Source organism: Salvelinus namaycush, chromosome 21 (genome assembly GCF_016432855.1).
Source record: "Salvelinus namaycush isolate Seneca chromosome 21, SaNama_1.0, whole genome shotgun sequence".
In the NCBI taxonomy this organism is placed as follows: domain Eukaryota; kingdom Metazoa; phylum Chordata; class Actinopteri; order Salmoniformes; family Salmonidae; genus Salvelinus; species Salvelinus namaycush.
The window spans coordinates 45,871,593-45,894,455 of record NC_052327.1 but is presented as its reverse complement, the minus strand read 5'-3'; the positions used below and the strand labels follow the sequence as shown (position 1 = coordinate 45,894,455).

General features: G+C 45.9%; 1 protein-coding gene across 1 annotated transcript in view; it reads right to left on the bottom strand.

Annotated features, from left to right (window-relative positions):
* Positions 1-22,219, bottom strand: part of LOC120065928 (neural-cadherin-like) — a 107,775-nt gene extending 85,556 nt beyond the window's left edge. Inside the window, exons 1-3 of the mRNA XM_039016969.1 lie at positions 22,045-22,219; positions 1,800-1,997; positions 238-463 (exon numbers count right to left, since the gene is read on the bottom strand). Coding sequence (XP_038872897.1) covers positions 238-463; positions 1,800-1,997; positions 22,045-22,219 — 599 coding nt within the window. The remainder of the gene's footprint in view (positions 1-237; positions 464-1,799; positions 1,998-22,044) is intronic.
* Between the last annotated feature and the right edge of the window lie 644 nt (positions 22,220-22,863).

Genomic DNA, 22,863 nt, shown 5'->3' with positions numbered 1-22,863 from the left:
GTGTGTGTGTGTGTGTGTGTGTGTGTGTGTGTGTGCGTGTGCATGCGTGTGTGTGCACCTGCGTTAACATGTTGAGTGTGTATGCATCTAGCCTGGCCTCAGATCTGTTTGTGCTCCTGCCAACTCCATTGCTGTCATTGTCAAGCCATGTTTGTGTGAAAGCACAAACAGACTGGCACTCAGGCTAGTGTATATCTATGTCATATGTGTATAAACCTATACACTCCCAGTACTCACGGCTGTCCCTCTGGGGTGTTCTCTGGTATGGAGATACCGTAGGACGTGTTGGTGAACTGTGGTGCTCTGGGTCCTGCTATGACCGACACCATGGCCGGAGCACTGCGGCTCCCCAGCCTGTCAAAGGCCACCACACTCAGCAGATACTCCCTGTCTCTCTGCAGGGGGAGACCCGTGGTCAGGACGTGACCACTCTTCTTGTCCACTGCAAAGCAGCCATCACCACCTGTTAGGTACATCAATCAGGCAATACATATATTAATTAATCAATCAATCAGATTTATTTGTAAAGCCCTTGTGTGTTGTGGCATTGATGTGAAAGGCATATTTGACCTGACTTGACCTGATTTGACTTGACTAGATGAATAGACTGAGGGTAATATTTCTATATTAATGTATTCATATACAGTAGCAACATCCTAATCCTAGTCTTGCTGTAAATCCATGCACGTATAGTACATTAGAGTAACATACAGTAAGGCTACCAACAATCACACTGTATAGAACGAGGTCAAATGTAAGCCAGTAGACCTTGCTGCTGCGCAAGAGCAGGGCTGTCATCCTCTTTAGATGAAGAATTAAACCTACGGAATGTTTGGAGGATTAAGTCATATAAATCATTGTTAAATCTGATTTAAAAATTCTAAGCGGGTGGTTGCTGGTTTCCATTTAGATTGTACCACTTGGGGCTCATCTGATGTCAGCGCTTAGTTACAATTCATCTACAACATCTGTTTGAGTAGAATGAGGAAAGAGAAGGGGGTCAATCCACTCAAAAAGTGGTACTGGTGGGTTTGACTGGTCATTTGGCGAGGGTTTTATCTGCATCAGTAGTAGTGCACTGAGTTCATGCAGGTCAGAGAAGAGTGGCAGACGGATAAACCCACCCCCCACTCCAGAACCCCCTCCGCAGCCCGCAGGGGCTCCACAGATGCAGATCTCTTGACTGGCCCCAGTGGTGTAGTGCTATTTTATTAGGCACCAGAGCACATGTTATTTTTTTATTAGTCTACTGTATGATATCATTTTAGAATATACATATACTACAATGCATAATGCAAATGTAATGACTGCCTATACACATAGTGGCTCAAATAACATGTTATATAAGGCCTTATTATAAATTAGGCTTTCATCAGTGTCAATCATGAAAGAAAAATGTTCACGTTTTACGGGTGAAACATCCATGAGCCATCTGCATGCCAACCATTTGATCCCAATCACTTACATGGGATTATGCATTTTGATTTTATTCTTCTTGAATGATGTAAGTTGCATATTTTGTTTCAATCAAAGCATATTTAGCCTAGTTGCGTGGCTGTTGAGTTCTGGCCTCATGAGGAAAAGAATGTAACAAATAGCCTAATTACGTGGTGTTTTGTTTTAACAGTAGAGCCTATTGTTATACTATGCTATTATATTCGGTTTGTTATGTACAATACTAATGCATCATTAAGTGATCTTGTGAGACATATTGATTCAACTTTAATCTAAATTTAACCGGCTGCACTATACCCCTGGGCTTGGCCCACCGTGTGTGTGTCTATGTGTGCTTTCCGTACCATCGGCCAGAAAGTACTCCACCTCGCCATTGCTGCCCTCATCCCCGTCGCGGGCATGGAGCAGGTAAACCAGCACCCCAAGGGGGGCCTCGGAGGAAACCACGGCCAGGTAGGGGTATGGCTCCATAGCCCACTCGGGGACATTGTCGTTGACATCTGTCACCATCAGCTTCACCTTGGTCAGGTACCAGTCAGGCCCTTGAGGACAGGAAAGGAGAGAGATATTGAGTCAACTGAAGAGACTAGACCATAGAAATAGAATCCTGTACTTCCTGCTTTACTGCTTTTTTATGGGTACACTCAATACCCAAGCTCAATACCCAAGCCATCAAAGAAAATTGATGGGGATTTCCATTCTAATCATTCTGGTTCTATGAGCTACACACAGTAAACTGCTCATCAAAATGAGTGCAGTCTAGGGCTACATAACAACAGTATCCCCGATATAGTTCTCTGATTGATTCTTGCTCTACGTGACTAAAGGCCTTTCTGGGAGTGCAGGATGGATGTCACAATGTCACAAGGGTGAGGAGATGGTTCTCCACTTCAGGACAGCTGCCAGCCCAGCAGACTTCTTGAAACCCTGCCTCCCCTGGGAGATTGGCCCAGCCACGAGCTGATCTGCCCTGACCCAGCAAAGCCTATGTGATCCCCCAGGAGCTTGGCGATAATGCCTTACGACCACAGACTCTTTGTCACCTGTACACTGCTACTGCCATGCTCCTTCCACGCTGGAATGAATAAGAAGATTCCTGCAATCCAATTATCAATCTGCAGGGAGGAACCGGGAGTGTGAAAAGAGAGAGAGAGAGAGAGAGAGAGAGAGAGAGAGAGAGAGAGAGAGAGAATGCAAGGTCTGAGATGTGGATATGGTCCACAGAGCTCAGTTGACTTCTGAAGTGAGCTGAAAAGGGCTGAAGAGGATACTGTATTGTTCAGAGCTGCAACTGAAGGGCTAGACAGAAAAGCACATTCAAACAATGGGTATGCTAAATATATAATCAAGAATGTTATGGCACTGTCAGGAAATTAAACAGTTTGAATGCTAAGCACGTTTTACAGATATTGAGAGATTAAGACTAGGACATAAACATATTGACTCATCAATTGGCATCAATTAAATCCACCTCTATAGGACGATCACACTCTCCTCAGTTGTTCTTTGTTTCACCTTAGCAAGGTTAGGTAGCTAGATTCCCACGCACGTTATCCCGGGGTCAAAGGTAACAGAGGATTTGTCTTAAACCTCCTCTGTCTGACTACAGGCTATAAACGTGTCTCCTGATCTTCAACAATCTAAACAACTGTTGCAGGAAGTAGCTACTGACTTTCACCTTTACTGTTTTCCATGACAGCTGTTGTTTACCAAGGAGAAAGAGCTGTATGTCTGCTCTGACCCGACTCTGACCCTCCGTCACTCATAGTCTATTACCTGGTCTATGATGTGCTACACTGTAGTATACTGTATACTGTATGAGTTTGTATGATCTGTCATTTAATTTATGTTCTCATTAGAATATGTCAAAATAGTGACATTTAACCATTGTAGTTATACTTCTCCTAAACTAGTTATGTCACTATAATGACATATCAACTTGTCTTTTTTAATGTATTATCAATTTATGCGAGCTTACATGAATGGTTTGCATCTTTCGTAACAAACCATTCATGTAAGCTTGCGAGATCAAGCTGGCTCACGAGGCTACAATTTATATTCTATGATGTCAAATTCCAGTGCACCAAAAATAACCAATATTTCTCATAGTGTAATAGACGTTGCCATATGAGGGTCAATAACATTTTCTCTGTTGGGTTGCACACACCAAATACATGCTGAAAATGTTTTCCCATTTCTTTACAGGGCTATACCTATAAGTTTAGCTGGCTCGTGTTTTGTGAAATGCAGAATACTCTGCACCCCGAGTAGCTAGCTGAGGCGTGTTCTCCACTGAAACACAATAGCTCCATTTTGTTGCTTCCAGCCTACAAACAGAAACTAAAACAAGAAGTTCCCGCGCTCAGGTCTGTTCAACGCTGGTCCGACCAATCTGATTCCACGCTTCAAGACTGCTTTGATCACGTGGATTGGGATATGTTCCGCATTGCGTCCAACAACAACATTGACGAATACGCTGATTCGGTGAGCGAGTTCATTAGAAAGTGCATCGGCGACATAATACCCACAGCAACGATTAAAACATTCCCAAACCAGAAACCGTGGATTGATGGCAGCATTCGCGCGAAACTGAAAGCGCAAACCACTGCTTTTAACCAGGGCAAGGTGACCGGAAACATGACCGAATACAAACAGTGTAGCTATTCCCTCCGCAAGGCAATCAAACAAGCTAAGTGCCAGTATAGAGACAAAGTAGAGTCGCAATTCAACAGCTCAGACACAAGAGGTATGTGGCAGGGTCTACAGTCAATCACGGATTACAAAAAGAAAACCAGCCCCGTCGCGGACCAGGATGTCTTGCTCCCAGACAGACTAAATAACTTTTTTGCTCGCTTTGAGGACAATACAGTGCCACTGACACGGCCCTCTACCAAAACCTGCGGGCACTCCTTCACTGCAGCCGAGGTGAGTAAAACATTTAAACGTGTTAACCCTCGCAAGGCTGCAGGCCCAGACGGCATTCCCAGCCGCGTCCTCAGAGCATGTGCAGACCAGCTGGCTGGTGTGTTTACGGACATATTCAATCAATCCTTATCCCAGTCTGCTGTTCCCACATGCTTCAAGAGGGCCACCATTGTTCCTGTTCCTAAGAAAGCTAAGGTAACTGAGCTAAACGACTACCGCCCCGTAGCACTCACTCCCGTCATCATGAAGTGCTTTGAGAGACTAGTCAAGGACCATATCACCTCCACCCTACCTGACACCCTAGACCCACTCCAATTTGCTTACCGACCCAATAGGTCCACAGACGACGCAACCACACTGCACACTGCCCTAACCCTTCTGGACAAGAGGAATACCTATGTGAGAATGCTGTTCATCGACTACAGCTCAGCATTTAACACCATAGTACCCTACAAACTCATCATCAAGCTTGAGACCCTGGGTCTCGACCCCGCCCTGTGCAACTGGGTCCTGGACTTCCTGACGGGCCGCCCCCAGGTGGTGAGGGTAGGTAACAACATCTCCACCCCGCTGATCCTCAACACTGGGGCCCCACAAGGGTGCGTTCTGAGCCCTCTCCTGTACTCCCTGTTCACCCACGACTGCGTGGCCATGCACGCCTCCAACTCAATCATCAAGTTTGCGGACGACACTACAGTGGTAGGCTTGATTACCAACAATGACGAGACGGCCTACAGGGAGGAGGTGAGGGCCCTCGGAGTGTGGTGTCAGGAAAATAACCTCACACTCAACGTCAACAAAACAAAGGAGATGATTGTGGACTTCAGGAAACAGAAGAGGGAGCACCCCCCTATCCACATCGACGGGACAGTAGTGGAGAGGGTAGTAAGTTTTAAGTTCCTCGGCGTACACATCATGGACAAACTGAATTGGTCCACCCACACAGACAGCGTTGTGAAGAAGGCGCAGCTGTAACGGTTTTCCTCCTCCTCTTCGTCCAAAGAGGAGGAGTAGGGATTTGACCAAAACGCAGCGTTGTGATACGACATGACTTTTATTTAAACAAGACGAAAACTAAACAAACTTGAGAATTTACAAAATAACAAAACGACGTAGACAGACCTGAACATGGAACTTACATAACTACACGAAGAACACACGAACAGGAACAGACTACATCAAACGAACGAACAAACGAAACAGTCCCGTGTGGTGCGCAGACACAGACATGGAAGACAATCACCCACAAACAAACAGTGTGAACAGCCAACCTATATATGGTTCTCAATCAGAGGAAAACGTAAAACACCTGTCCCTGATTGAGAACCATATAAGGCTAATTACAAACGACCTAAACATAGAAACACAAAACATAGAATGCCCACCCCAACTCACGCCCTGACCATCTAAACACATACAAAAATAACATAAAACAGGTCAGGAACGTGACAGAACCCCCCCCTCAAGGTGCGAACTCCGGACGCACCACCAAAAGTCTAGGGGAGGGTCTGGGTGGGCATCTGTCCACGGTGGCGGCTCAGGCTCTGGGCGTGGTTCCCATCCCACCATAATAAATCCCCGCTTCTTTATCCCCCTCACAATGACCACCCTCCAAATAACCCCACCTAAATTAAGGGGCATCACCAGGATAAGGAGCAGCACCGGAATGAGGGGCAACACCGGAATGAGGGGCAACACCAGAATGAGGGGCAACACCAGAATGAGGGGCAACACCAGAATGAGGGGCAACACTAGAATGACTGGCGGATCCTGGCTGGCTGGCTCTGGCGGATCCTGGCTGGCTGGCTCTGGCGGATCCTGGCTGGCTGGCTCTGGCGGATCCTGGCTGGCTGGCTCTGGCGGATCCTGGCTGGATGATGGCTTAATGCTGGATGACGGCTCTGGCTGGTCATGGCTGGATGACGGCTCATGGCTGAATGACGGCTCATGGCTGGATGACGGCTCTGGCTGGTCATGGCTGGATGACGGCTCTGGCTGGTCATGGCTCGCTGACGGCTCTGGCTGGTCATGGCTCGCTGACGGCTCTGGCTGATCCTGTCTGGCGGAAGGCTCTGGCTGATCCTGTCTGGCGGAAGGCTTTGGCTGCTCCTGTCTGGCGGAAGGCTCTAGCGGCTTCTGTCGGGCGGAAGGCTCTAGCGGCTCCTGTCTGGCGGAAGGCTCTAGCGGCTCCTGTCTGGCGGACGGCTCTGTAGGCTCATGGCAGACGGGCGGCTTTGCAGGCTCATGGCAGACGGGCGGCTTTGAAGGCTCAGTACCGACGGGCGGCTTTGAAGGCTCAATACAGACGGGCAGTTCATGCGGCGCTTGGCAGACGGACAGTTCAGACGGCGTTGGGCAGACGGACAGTTCAGGCGCCGTTGGGCAGACGGACAGTTCAGGCGCCGCTGGGCAGACGGCAGACTCTGGCCGGCTGAGACGCACTGTAGGCCTGGTGCGTGGTACCGGAACTGGAGGTACCGGGCTAAAGACACGCACCTTCAGGCTAGTGCGGGGAACAACAACAGGGCACACTGGACTCTCAAGGCGTACTATAGGCCTGGTGCGTGGTACCGGCACTGGTGGTACCGGGCTGAGGGCACGCACATCAGGGCGAGTACGGGGAGAAGGAACAGTGCGTACAGGGCTCTGGAGACGCCCTGAAAGCCTGGTGCGTGGTGCCGGAACTGGAGGTACCGGGCTAAGGACACGCACCTTCAGGCTAGTGCGGGGAATAACAACAGGGCACACTGGACTCTCGATGCGCACTATAGGCCTGGTGCGTGGTACCGGAACTGGAGGTACCGGGCTGAGGGCACGCACCTCAGGGCGAGTGCGGGGAGAAGGAACAGTGCGCACAGGGCTCTGGAGACGCACAGGAGGCTTGGTGCGTGGTGCCGGGACTGGAGGCACTGGGCTGGAGACACACACCAGGAACAGGGCTCTGGATACGCACTGGAAGCCTGGTGCGTGGTGTAGGCACTGGTGGTACTGGGCTGGAGCGGGGAGGTGGCGCCGGAAATACCGGACCGTGCAGGCGTACTGGCTCCCTTGAGCACTGAGCCTGCCCAACCTTACCTGGTTGTATGCTCCCCGTCGCCTGACCAGTGCGGGGAGGTGGAATAACCCGCACCGGGCTATGTAGGCGAACCGGGGACACCATGCGTAAGGCTGGTGCCATGTAAGCCGGCCTGAGGAGACGCACTGGTGGCCAGATGTGTAGAGCCGGCTTCATGACATCCGGCTCAACGCTCAATCTAGCCTGGCCGATACGTGGAGCTGGAATGTACCGAACCGGGCTATGCACACGTACAGGAGACACCATGCGCTCTACTGCGTAACACGGTGTCTGCCCGTACTCTCACTCTCCACGGTAAGTACAGCGAGTGGGCGCAGGTCTCCTACCTGACTTCGCCACTCTCCCTTTAAGCCCCCCCCAAGAAATTTTTGGGGTTTACTCACAGGCTTTTCGGGTCTCCAGCCACGTCTCCTACCTGCCTCCTCAAACCACCGCTCCTGGGCTTTAGCTGCCTCCCTCTCTTCAACAGAGCGGCGATATTCCCCTGTCTGAGCCCAGGGTCCTTTTCCGTCCAATATTTCCTCCCATGTCCACGAGTCCTGGTTTCTTTGTTGCGCTCTCCCACGCCGCTTGGTCTTTGGTTGGTGGGTGATTCTGTAACGGTTTTCCTCCTCCTCTTCGTCCAAAGAGGAGGAGTAGGGATTTGACCAAAACACAGCGTTGTGATACGACATGACTTTTATTTAAACAAGACGAAAACTAAACAAACTTGAGAATTTACAAAATAACAAAACGACGTAGACAGACCTGAACATGGAACTTACATAACTACACGAAGAACACACGAACAGGAACAGACTACATCAAACGAACGAACAAACGAAACAGTCCCGTGTGGTGCGCAGACACAGACACGGAAGACAATCACCCACAAACAAACAGTGTGAACAGCCAACCTATATATGGTTCTCAATCAGAGGAAAACGTAAAACACCTGTCCCTGATTGAGAACCATATAAGGCTAATTACAAACGACCTAAACATAGAAACACAAAACATAGAATGCCCACCCCAACTCACGCCCTGACCATCTAAACACATACAAAAATAACATAAAACAGGTCAGGAACGTGACAGCAGCAGCGCCTCTTCAACCTCAGGAGGCTGAAGAAATTCGGCTTGTCACCAAAAGCACTCACAAACTTCTACAGATGCACAATCGAGAGCATCCTGTCGGGCTGTATCACCGCCTGGTACGGCAACTGCTCCGCCCACAACCGTAAGGCTCTCCAGAGGGTAGTGAGGTCTGCACAACGCATCACCGGGGGCAAACTACCTGCCCTCCAGGACACCTACACCACCCGATGTCACAGGAAGGCCATAAAGATCATCAAGGACAACAAACACCCGAGCCACTGCCTGTTCACCCCGCTATCATCCAGAAGGCGAGGTCAGTACAGGTGCATCAAAGCAGGGACCGAGAGACTGAAAAACAGCTTCTATCTCAAGGCCATCAGACTGTTAAACAGCCACCACTAACATTTAGTGGCTGCTGCCAACATACTGACTCAACTCCAGCCACTTTAATAATGGGAATTGATGGAAATTTATGTAAAAATGTATCACTAGCCACTTTAAACAATGCCACTTAATATAATGTTTACATACCCTACATTACTCATCTCATATGTATATGTATATACTGTACTCTATATCATCTACTGCATCTTGCCATCTTTATGTAATACATGTATCACTAGCCACTTTAAACTATGCCACTTTATGTTTATATACCCTACATTACTCATCTCATATGTATATACTGTACTCTATACCATCTACTGCATCTTGCCTATGCTGTTCTGTACCATCACTCATTCATATATCTTTATGTACATATTCTTTATCCCTTTACACTTGTGTGTATAAGGTAGTAGTTGTGGAATTGTTAGGTTAGATTACTCGTTGGTTATTACTGCATTGTCGGAACTAGAAGCACAAGCATTTCGCTACACTCGCATTAACATCTGCTAACCATGTGTATGTGACAAATACAATTTGATTTGATTTGATTTGAATTTGATTTGATGTGTGTTACAGCTCTTAAAATGATTGTTAGAGCACTACAAAAATCTGGATAAAAAAGGGGCTTAGTTGGTGGGTGTGGCGGGGGGTGGAAGGGGGCGTGGCAAGTCAAATCTAATTTTATTTGTCACATGTGCCAATGCGACTGGTGTAGACTTTACTGTGAAATGCTTGCTCACGCGCCCTTCCCAACGATGCAGAGTTCAAACAATGCAGGCTCCCGAGTGGCGCAGAGGCGTCACTACAGTTCCTGGTTCGAATCCAGACTGTATCACATCCGGCCGTGAGTCCCATAGGGCGGCGCACAATTGGCCCAGGTTTGGCCGGGGTAGGCCGTTAGTGTAAATAAGAATTTGTTCTTAACTGACTTGCCTAGTTAAATGAAGGTAAAATAAAAATATGGCGCGGACGGCTCATTGCCAGTGTAAAGAAATGTTAGCATTTTTAATCAAATTTCCTGCAATTGTAAAAATTTCTCCATGAAGCTGAGAGACATTTTAGGAGTTTTAAAGCTAATTTACTACAATTCTACAAATTTTGCCATGCAGCTGAGAGAAAATGTTGCCGTTTTAAAGAACATTTCCTGCGATTCTACAGTACATCCTCTGCCATGGAGCTGAGAGGACATTTTGCAATTTTATAGCTAATTTCTTGCAATTCTATGCATTTTGCTATAGCTAATGCTATGTTCTATCTACACTGCCAAATTCATTGTTTTGGGAATTTTCAATTCTTCCTGACTCTCTAGCTTTTATTTTGGTGATGGCTAGTATTATATTATTTTTTATAATATTATAAAAAAATATATAGAGGTCCATTATCTTTTCTACGTTCTTTTATTTTCACTGTTTGGACTTAGGCGACCCAGAAAAACACTCAGACGGCCCACCCAAGGATTTCAATGGTAGAAAAATCCCTGTTAGAGGGATAATAACTAAAAGGCAGAGGCTAGAGGAGATAATTAATCTAGTTTTGCTACCGGCGCTTTGAAGTCTGTTTGTGGAGAAAAGTTCTTGCGGATCAGGCGATAGCTCATTTGGATAAATAGAACAGTATCATGGGGGCAGAGAAACTCATCAATGTTCAGATAGTATCTGTGGAAATGTCGACAGAGGCAGTTTACGCCAGCTAAAGAGCTGTAAAAAAAGAAATCCAGAATCCATTTATGCTGAGCAATGATCACAGATATGTATTTTTTTCAGATCTGGAAGGTCTAAGAGGCACTCTATCAAGGACAAATCACTTTACATTTGGTTAAATATTGTTATGTTGTGACAAGCGGGGGGAGAAAGTGCAGTGCTTTTGCAAGTTTCTGCCTTCCCCAGCCATGTCTCTTATAGCTAATGGTGGTGATGAATTTACAAGGCTGGCTTAATAAGCTTGTTATGGAGCGTCTAATCAGAGCCAAGCCACATAATTACAGACCATCCAGACTAGAATGATAATGAAGAGTGTGTCAAAGCCGACGTGTGTGTGTGTGTGTGTGTGTGTGTGTGTGTGTGTGTGTGTGTGTGTGTGTGTGTGTGTGTGTGTGTGTGTGTGTGTGTGTGTGTGTGTGTGTGTGTGTGTGTGTGTGTGTGTGTGTGTGTGTGTGTGTGTGCGTGTGTGCGTGTGTGCGTGAGGCTCCTATGATCTATGGAGCCACAAAAAGAGCAGTGATAAAAACACTCAGGCTGAAACTCGCCTCACAGCATCTCACCTGACTGAGACCAAGTGCTATAATCAAATGAATGTAAGATGAATCAGATTTAAGTCTCCTCTGAATTTACAAAGCCCATACAAAGTATTAACTGTAGGTCAATTGGATGAATAAGGTCTATTGTTCAGTATCTAACGAAAAATAGCATCTGCTAAATGGCTGTAATGAAATGTAATGTGATAAATTGGATAGCAGGTATAGCACATTGGGAGTGTCACAGTGTGCTGTTCCCTCCACTGTCTCCCTGCAGGGATGTTGTGTTGTTGCTGCCTGCTGGTAATCCTCTCCTTGGGCAGTAGCTATATAAAGCTGCTAAGTGGCTTGCTGGTATAAAAAAGTTTTCTCAAGTGCTCTTCTCATAGACTGCCCACGGTACAAGGAGGGATATGTGTGTGTGTGTGTGTGTGTGTGTGTGTGTGTGTGTGTGTGTGTGTGTGTGTGTGTGTGTGTGTGTGTGTGTGTGTGTGTGTGTGTGTGTGTGTGTGTGTGTGTGTTCATATGTGGAGTGCAAAGCACGGCAGAGAAGCCTAAGAGAACAGAGTAGTATAAGAGGACAGTACAAAGGAAACTGAACAGCCTGCGTAGTCTATGGCACTACCCGAACAGCTAAACAAAACACTACATGACAAAGCCTTCACACACAAGTGAACATGATCTGTGTATAGTACACAATACAGGACAGCACACGAAAACAGCACAGGAGAGAATTGTATTGAGATATACCATCTAATTACTGTAATTTCAAAGGCTTCACATAATATGGACCCCACGCTGATTTGCCTACTGCTTCTTCTTCGAACCCGTTGCAGGAAAATAAAACATGCAACAAATATATCAATTGGGTACCAAATTAATAGAAATTGCATCTGCAAACATAAATACCCGATGGTGCATCAGAGACCTTTTAGGCGTGCTTTTTAGCAGTCCGTGGGTATAAAGTGAATTTCAGCACAGCAGGGAAGAATTAAGACATATTAACCAAACATTTGCCGTGTTAAAGGTGCCCTATTGTAAATCCCCCCACTGTGAGCCTAAAGCACTGTGAGTCTGGACCAGTCAGCATAGGATCAACACACTGAAAGCTCAGAGGACTGAAATCTATTAAGATCCGTCCTCTGCACTCTGTACTGTAGTGGCTCAAGGCTTCCGAGGTTCGGACACACACAGAGCTCCACAGACACAGGCACACTCACTAACTGTAATCGTGTGCACACATGCACACACACAAACTAACACACCATTTAAATGCAATGCATTGCTGACTAGGTGGCACAGAAGTTAATCTAAATGGCTTCACACATATGGAATATATATCTACAATATCCTCTATAACAGAATCTAATGTAAAGTCAAATATTCTTAAGCCTTATCCTGCTTTCCTTGTGGTGCTCTCCTTATTGTCTTCTGTTGTGTGTTGCGAGGAGAAAGGACACTAGCAGTAAGGAGACAGTTGTACACTTCAGGCTCTCTCGTCCCTCCAGCTGTTATCACCACACTGGGCCTGAAGTGGATTGGGAACAGTGGGGAGTTCACAGAAACACTATACAACTCTAAGAAAAGACTATGTAAAAGCCACTTCACAACAGAGAGCCAGAAGAGGGTTGTGGCTATAAGGAGAGTCATCTATCTCTCTCTCTCTCTCTCTCTCTCTCTCTCTCTCTCTCTCTCTCTCTCTCTCTCTCTCTCTCTCTCTCTCTCTCTCTCTCTCTCTCTCTCTCTCTCTCTCTATCTATCTCTCATGGTTACCCTCTCTCTCCACTTCCGTTATTGTTCCAGTCTTCCAGGAAAAGTGTGGACATTCCCAGGTCGGGAGCATCCCCCTTGCTCTGTCCCTTGCTCTGTGCATCGCCCCATCCTCTGTCTCTCTCCCTCTCTCGCTCTCTCTCTCACTCTCTCTTCATATTTCCAGATATCTATCCCCCTCTGTAACCAGAACCGGGGGTGTTGTTCATAAAGCAGAATTATTTTGGCCATTCATCTCTAACTGTGGCTATCTGTTTATGTTAGAGGCTTCAGAAAGCTCACGCTCTATGCTGCGCTGCTGTGGTGGAGGGAGGGGTCATGTTTGTGTTATGATGGTGATGGAAGCTATAGGAGCGTAATGATAAGTATGGGGCCCATTTGGAGGATCCACTCTCAGTGGTGTTCTCAGGCCTAGAATGGGATCGTAATGGAGAATAATGGGGCTGCTCTAAAAGCGGACGTGGCCTCTCTGGAACTCTCTCACCACCCGACCGACTCCAACACTAAGTCACTTAGAGGCCTCTACCAAATCGACAAAACACAACACAACGGGTTTTAGCTTGCCTGCTGCCTCTACCAAACCAAGACAACCGGCGTTAGCTAGCATACTTCCTCTACCTAACGAACATAATGGGTCATTAGATAGCATGCTGCCCCTACCAAACCAAGACAACAGGTGTTAGCTAGCATGCTGCCTCTACCAAACCAAGACAACAGGTGTTAGCTAGCATGCTGCCTCTACCAAACCAAGACAACAGGTGTTAGCTAGCATACTGCCTCTACCAAACCAAGACAACAGGTGTTAGCTAGCATACTGCATCTACCAAACCAAGACAACAGGTGTTAGCCAGCATGCTACCTCTACTAAATCAAGACAACAGGTGTTAGCTAGCATACTGCCTCTACCAAACCTAGACAACAGGTGTTAGCTAGCATACTGCCTCTACCAAACCAAGACAACAGGTGTTAGCTAGCATGCTACCTCTACCAAACCAAGACAACAGGTGTTAGATAGCATACTGCCTCTACCAAACCAAGACAACATGTGTTAGCTAGCATGCTGCCTCTACCAAACCAAGACAACAAATGTTAGCTAGCATACCGCCTCTACCAAACCAAGACAACAGGTGTTAGCTAGCATACTGCCTCTACCAAACCAAGACAACAGGTGTTAGCTAGCATGCTACCTCTACCAAACCAGGACAACAGGTGTTAGCTAGCATACTGCCTCTACCAAACCAAGACAACCGGCGTTAGCTAGCATACTGCCTCTACCAAACCAAGACAACAGGTGTTAGATAGCATACTGCCTCTACCAAACAAGACAACAGGTGTTAACTAGCATGCTGTTTCTACCAAACCAAGACAACAGGTGTCAGGAAAATAACCTCACACTCAGCGTCAACAAAACAAAGGAGATGATCGTAGACTTCAGGAAACAGCAGAGGGAGCACCCCCCTATCCACATCGACGGGACAGTAGTGGAGAGGGTAGTAAGTTTTAAGTTCCTCGGCGTACACATCACGCACAAACTGAATTGGTCCACCCACACAGACAGCGAGGTGAAGAAGGCGCAGCAGCGCCTCTTCAACCTCAGGAGGCTGAAGAAATTCGGCTTGTCACCAAAAGCACTCACAAACTTCTACAGATGCACAATCGAGAGCATCCTGTCGGGCTGTATCACCGCCTGGTATGGCAACTGCTCCGCCCACAACCGTAAGGCTCTCCAGAGGGTAGTGAGGTCTGCACAACGCATCACCGGGGGCAAACTACCTGCCCTCCAGGACACCTACACCACCCGATGTCACAGGAAGGCCATAAAGATCATCAAGGACAACAACCACCCGAGCCACTGCCTGTTCACCCCGCTATCATCCAGAATGCGAGGTCAGTACAGGTGCATCAAAGCAGGGACCGAGAGACTGAAAAACAGCTTCTATCTCAAGGCCATCAGACTGTTAAACAGCCACCACTAACATTGAGTGGCCGCTGCCAACATACTGACTCAACTCCAGCCACTTTAATAATGGAAAATGTATGTAAAAAATGTATCACTAGCCACTTTAAACAATGCCACTTAATATAATGTTTACATACCCTACATTACTCATCTCATATGTATATACTGTACTCTATACCATCTACTGCATCTTGCCATTTTTATGTAATACATGTATCACTAGCCAATTTAAACAATGCCACTTTTATATGTTTACATACCCTACATTACTCATCTCATATGTATATACTGTACTCGACACCATCTACTGCATCTTGCCAATGCCGTTCTGTACCATCACTCATTCATATATCTTTATGTACTTATTCTTCATCCCTTTACACTACATAAGGTAGTTGTTGTGAAATTGTTAGGTTAGATTACTCGTTGGTTATTACTGCCTTGTCGGAACTAGAAGCACAAGCATTTCGCGACACTCGCATTAACATCTGCTAACCATGTGTATGTGACAAATAACATTTGATTTGATTTGTTAGCTAGCATGCTGCCTCTACCAAACCAAGACAACAGGTGTTAGCTAGCATGCTGCCTCTACCAAACCAAGGCAACAGGTGTTAGCTAGCATACTGCATCTACCAAACCAAGACAACAGGTGTTAGCTAGCATACTGCCTCTACCAAACCAAGACAACAGGTGTTAGCTAGCATACTGCCTCTACCAAACCAAGACAACAGGTTAGCTAGCATACTGCCTCTACCAAACCAAGACAACAGGTGTTAGCTAGCAAACTGCCTCTACCAAACCAAGACAACAGGTTAGCTAGCATACTGCCTCTACCAAACCAAGACAACAGGTGTTAAGCTAGATCCTGCCTCTATTTTGACTCATCACATATGCTGCTGCTACTATTTATAATCTATCCTGTTTCCTAGGCACTTTACCCCTACCTATATGAACATATCTACCTCAATTACCTCGTACCCCTGCACATCGACTCGGTACTGGTACCCCGTGTATATAGCCAAGTTATCATTACTCATTGTGTATTTATTCCTGGTGTTATTCTCTTTCTATTATATTTATATTTTTCTCTCTGCATTGTTGGGAAGGGCCCGTAAGTAAGCATTTCACTGTTAGTCTACACCTGTTGTTTACAAAGCATGTGGCAAATACATTTTGATTTGATTTGACACAAACACTCTCTACACCTCTCCCCTACACACACACACACACACACACACACACACACACACACACACACACACACACACACACACACACACACACACACACACATTAAGACAGCAGGGTGTTTAGAAGCATTGTTAATGGATAAACCCCTCATTTTCTGAATGTAATCCAGTGAACAGCCTGTGCTGTATACCATCATCTCCCCTCACACATCCTAATCTGTATTAGTAGGAAGCCAGCGTGATTAAACCAGATCACTGCTCATCACACAGTGGGAGAGTAGAGGAGGAGGTATCAACACCCAACGTTTAACACCCCTGATCACTAACTTGTATGATTATATTAATGTGACAGAAGTGACATATTAAAAACAGAAATCTATGATGATCTCTTATTTGCATAGTAAATAGGACTATTAATGGGACTTAATTCCCCAAATCTTTGATTATCCTATATGTCATAGTACAATATTAATGCATTATCAGGGGTGTTTAATTTTTTACAATTTAAATGCATGACTTTCTGGTATTAAATGTTTAATATCAACGTGATAAAAATATGACTTAATTATGACAAATGTATGATTATTTTATTAAGTACCATACAATTTTTAGGGACTAAATTAAGGATTTGACAGATGCAGTCAATGTTATGCACCCAAGAGATCCATCATAAGCAACTTAACACACATTCATGCAATTAATTATTAAAATTGCATGATTAAAATGCTATCGCTCTGGCCTCCTGGGGCACAAAGAGCACAAGTAATTAGATGCCACACATCTTGTGCAATAGTCACGATGTGAAACAATTTGAACCTCTCGAAAGCGTTGACACAGAAAAAAAGTATATTTAAATTATTTCTCATGGTTTCTATCCTGAGCTTCTCTGTAGTGTATTATGTGTTGTGCTTAAGACCAGGACCTCTAAGTACAATACTGTATTGCAGAAGCATAAGATGGGAGTTACACCCAGATCTGGATCATTATGCTTGGTGTGTGTGTGTGTGTCTGTGTGTTCGTGTCCACTGGAAGCACTACTAATGACTCCACCACCATCACTACTGTCCCATCCTCCTCCTCAGACCATCATAAGACTGTGGAGACCATATGTTCTTATTAGTCCACAGCATGAAGCCGGACCCCCACACTGACGATATGGAGAGGAGAACCCCATTCATTTGTTCCATAGAGAACAACATGTCGAACCACACGACGAGAACAATGCACAGACATACTGTCAAACTTGGATTAAAGCACACACAGGGGGTAGCCCAACCACAGACGCGGAAGCCATAAAAAAAGCATAGGATATATGTTCCAACTGTAATGAGAATACAACAAATGTTATGCTAAGCAGTCAGCAGTAGACACAGAGTTCTTCACACATCTGCCTGGGTTGTGGGTAGGCTACATCACCATGGGCTCTCCCCTTCTCTCTCTCTCTCTTTCTCTCTGTGCACACACACACACTCACAAACACACACGAACCAACAAGCTCGCCAATACTGTGCATACTGATGACTCATGTCAGCCTTGCTTTGTTTTGATCACGAGCCAGCTTCAAATTTCTTCCTTCAATCTTCAATCAAACTGCCATTTGATCTTTTGACAGAAGTCCCTTACAACACATTACGCCATTACGGAAAATACATGTATTTTCTCTTACGGAAATTCCTATCAAAATACTGTACCAAGCAACTCTGCCAGCCATGTAATTTTTCTGCAGCAAAATCTCTTTGTCCACAAAACAAAAATTTTCAGAACTGTCTATATAGCCTGTATTTTGGTTTTAACAGCTCTTCTCGTGGGCTGAAAGTTGAGCCGCAACCATTATTTTACTCAGTTAATTGGACCTCAGGGGGAAAAAGGTAAAGAAACTCAACACAATATAGATAAATAAACACAGACCAGACAATTCCTTTGGTAGGTCTGAGTGTCACGGCTGACTAGGTGTGTAGATAGGAATCATGCGCAGAGAGCAGAGAGGTCCAGGGGAAAGATGCACTTTAATGCGGCACCAAAAGTAAATGCCCAAACACTGACCAACCCAACACAACGGGTAACACGGTCCAGAGCACAAACAACACCAACGACACAAACGTGAACATGAAAATAATCCCGCACAACAAAGGGGCGGGTTCCACACGCTAAATAGGGAAGCAAATCAAGCACACACAAAATAGGAACAGGTGTAACTAATGAGACAAAACTAACCGAAAAGAAAAAGGGATCGTGGCGGCTAGTAGGCCACCGCCGAGCACCACCCGAACAGGCGGGGGAGCCAACTTCGGCGGGAGTCGTGACACTGAGTGCCAACACCAATTTTCTATGATCAGTCTGGTCTTGGCTTGTCTGGTCTGAAACGCCTGGCTCTGATTCATTAAATGGTCCCAGAAAGTTACATCTGTGCTCCGCACAATCACAGTCCTAACTCTTTACCAGTTTGCAAACTATCAGTAGCAGTCTATCGGAGGCCTTCTCTGACACATAAATTGTGTTTAAAGCAATGTTTTGTGACTGGAACATAACAGAAGTCTGCTTGCTTAATCAATAGCGGCAAATCGATTCTTGCCCAGAGGGCAAATGCCAACTGCGAGGATGTGGAGCTGATGCAAAACAAAACTCAGTAAACAAAGACGTTTCTGGATTGACAGACAGGGGTTGTGGCCCTTCAAAATCTTTATCCGGAATAGTTTAAGGTATAGACCCAGCCGGCGAGATTTACGCAACAACTAAGCGCGTTGAAGCGCAAGGCTAAACTTTTCTGCTTTATGGTCCCGTAGCTACCACGTTGTAGCAGGGTGAAGCAAACGCGTGCACATGCCCAGACACTCTGTGTGACTGTGTTAGAGCACATATCTACAGAGCTGCTCGTGGCAACATTATAACGTTGAGTCTACCTTAACTTAACCTCTATGTTGAGGTGTCAACTGCATTCCAAAAGAACAGAAGGCCAGCTAGAATGTTAGACAAATAAAACAACAGACAGGATCTCCCCGCACAGACACCCCCACCCGCCCTTCTGGATCTGTACTGCTGCACCATCGGTGGTGACTGGTGGTGACTGGTGCTACTGTAAGGACCACTGTAGTCATTTATCACTCAGCATGGTGCATGGACATGTAGCAGGGAATCTGTGCCTTAGGAATACTCCTCCAAGGAGGAGGAGGAGGAGGAGGAGGAGAGAGGCGTTTGCCCCTGACTGTCACTATTCTCTTCCTCCCTGGCTGCCATGTCTTGGGCCTGACAATTTCTGTAATAATGGACATAAATAATGCAACCTCTCGGTCTAATAAACCCTCTGCCCTGGACCCATCCTCATGGAACTAGGCTACACCTCTCCTTTCTCCTGGCCATCAGATGAGCAGTGGAGCAGCTGTGGTGCTGTACATTGGAGGAGACAGCATTGCAGGTGTAACAGTATAACTTTAGACCGTCCCCTCGCCCCGACACGGGCGCGAACCAGGGACCCTCTGTACACATCAACAACTGACACCCACGATGCGTCATTACCCATCGCTCCACAAAGGCCCCTTGTAGAGCAAGGGGAAACACTACTTCTAGGTTTCAGAGCAAGTGACGTAACTGATTGAAACGCTAGTAGCGCGTACCCGCTAACTAGCTAGCCATTTCACATCCGTTACACAGGGAAGCATGTTCCTCTGACACAGCCTTGCAGACAAATGTGCGCCCCAAATGGCACCCTATTCCCTATACTGTGCACTACTTTGGACCAAGGCCAATAGAGCTCTATGTAAGGAATAGAGTGCCACTTGGGGCAAAGACAATATCCAAGCAGAACATAGAGCAGAAATAGATTGGGTGGAAACTAACATGCAACTGCTTGTAAATGTATTGACAATGTACTTCAAGCAGAAAGGAGCTATGTCCCACCACAGGGAGGTAAACATACACACAAACACACACACACACACACACACACGGGGGTGCGCATACACACAAATCCGCAAGCACGCATGCATGGACGCACACACACACACACTCCAGCCACAGCTTGAGTTTCTTTACAAATGTAATAAATGCAGATGGCATGGCATTGTGAAATAGTTTTCTGTATTTAATATACAGCCCCAGAGTCACACATTACACAGTAATTAAGATCAGGTCTCATCCCAATTAATTTCATATCACATTATGAACATGCAAATGTATTTGCAACTAGACAAGAGGCTGACTAGAATTAGAGATCTGAAGTTCTCTGACAAAGCAGGCTGAGCTTAGGTGCCGTATGGATAATGGAGAGCTGATATAGAATCAGATTCCAGTTAAGAACAAGAACGCCCGCACACTGTTAAAGCTCCCAATTCACTGCTTTATTGACAACGTTTCCATCCAAAACGGATCTTCGTCAGATAATCTTATTCATTTTGATCTTGAAGGAAAAACTGATCTTAATTCAGCACTTCTACAGTGAGAAGATATAATACTGTATATACGACCCTTGGTGATTACCACAAGCTGAGACACGGTTCCACTCCAAACCACCACCCTGCCCACAGGGGAATCACTCCAGTCCAATCTCATCCCCTCTCTTCCACCTCACCAAGGACTATCCCGTTTGCTCAATACCTCTCCAGTCTCCTGCCCCTTCCAATACCATTAACTGATTCAAGCACAGGGGTAGGAAAAAGTCACAGTCGAAGAGAAACAGCTTATACTTTACATTCTGTTCCAATAAAACTAAGCTATTAAGCTGATGGCCTTTGTGGAAACTGAATCTTTACACAGGACTAATGAAGAGTTCTCTCTACCTCTCTCCAACATGACACCTTACTAGTGTCTATCATGATGACCTAATTCACTGGCTTCTCTTTCTGTCTCCCCATGCTGATACCCCAGCTGCTGGTGTTGAGGTGACAGAGAGAGACTACACACACACTCTTAGAAAAAAGGGTTCAAAAAGTGTTCTTCGGATGTCCCAACAGGAGAACCCTTTTGGGTTCCATGTAGAACCCTCTGTGGAAATGGTTCTACATGGAACCAAAAAGGGTTCTACCTGGAACCAAAATAGTTCTACCTGGAATCAAAAAGGGTTCTTCAAATAGTTCCCCAGTGGGGACAGCCTGGGGGTGTAGACAAATGGCCACTGGGCCACACACACACAGCTTTAGTGACACAAGTCACACTAATATCCTTATGGACCTCCATGCTATAGCTACCTGCTTCACCACACAGCCAAAGGGAAAAATGGAACCCAAGCAAACCACATGTAGTATAGTATACTAATAAGTGAAAGATTGTTGGTGCAAAACAGACTCAAAATAAAAATCCAGCAGAATATGTGTTTAAACACAAAAAGGGTGATGTGTGATGGGTAGTCTGCTTTTTCAAGGATGAAAAAAAATGAAAAAGACCAGCTCTCAAAGAAGCCGACAGCATCGGGGTCACACTGGATCTCCACTCCAAAATGGTTCATGTTGGAAACAACTTCACAGCCGAGTCTACAGTAGAGTCTATGGTAGCCATAAATTGACTGGAGTCTATTTAAGAATAATAACATTTGGCCCTAATTAAAATAACCATGATTATTTGGCCCTAATTTTAAAAAGTAATAGCTGTTAGAGTTATACATAAACATGAGATACATCATATTATTGTATGAGCATGTCATAATTACAAATAATGTTATTTTTAATATTTTTACACTGAAGCAGGTAAAGTGATACCTTGGGTACCTGTTGGATGTATTGTAGCTAGCCTGCACTAATAGCTTTTTATGACCTGGCTATATATCCCAATGTACATTATGCTCTTTTGGGGCATTACTGAGGGATAGTGACTGCAGGGGGACTTTTATTTCAGCCATCCAGATGGTCGTAAAATACTGCGCTATTAAAGTGACATCATGCATGCGTAATAGACGTTTGCCAATTAAATAAGGGCATTACCACTCCGCACATATCGCACTGAAGACAAGCACCCAGTAAAGTGCAGATTTAGTACACACCTCGTTGATCTTGTATTTTGACAGTGAATTCCACGAACGGTTCAGTCTCCCTGTCCAGGCGCCTGGCTACCACGATATGTCCACTCTCCTTGCCCACGTTGATTGGGGTGATATCTGTCTCGGGGTAAACCAGCTCAAATGAGGCTGCCTGAAACCTGGCTGGGCTCAGGTTCATAACGACTGAACCGATACTTGCATCTTCGGATACATTGAGGAAGACCGTGCTACCAGAGTCCAACAATGCCCTCTGCATCCGCCCTGCCCTGCCCAGGCGGCCTAACTCCCCTGTCTGGCCTGGGCGCAGTGGGCACCACTGTCGTGGGGTAACCGTGACCTCAACCCCCTTACTGATTCTGCTGGGCCAACCGTGGTCTTTTGCAAAAACATAGAACTTGACTGTAGATGGAAGCCCCAGTATGGAGTCCACCAGTAAAATTTCACCCGTTCGTGGTACCACGTAGAAACTGCAGTTTTTGGGAACGGAGAAGTATGTCAACTCTGCGTTCTTTCCACTGTCTGCATCAAGTGCATTTACCGTGTGAACCACAGACCGGAGTGGAGTCGCGTCATTCAAAGTTAATTTCAAGTCTGCACTGCGAAAAGTGGGTTCGTGGTCGTTGGTGTCCAAAACGTCCACTTTCACCGACGCTACCTCAAAGACAACATGGTCCGCTGACACGCATGTTTGGCAACATAAACATAAACTCAGTAGGTATTCGGAACGCTCTTCCCTGTCCAAAACCTTGGAAGTTTTAAGTAATATATTTCCCCGTTTGTGGTGGGCAAATACGTGGAAATCCTCGCTGCCATTCCCATACA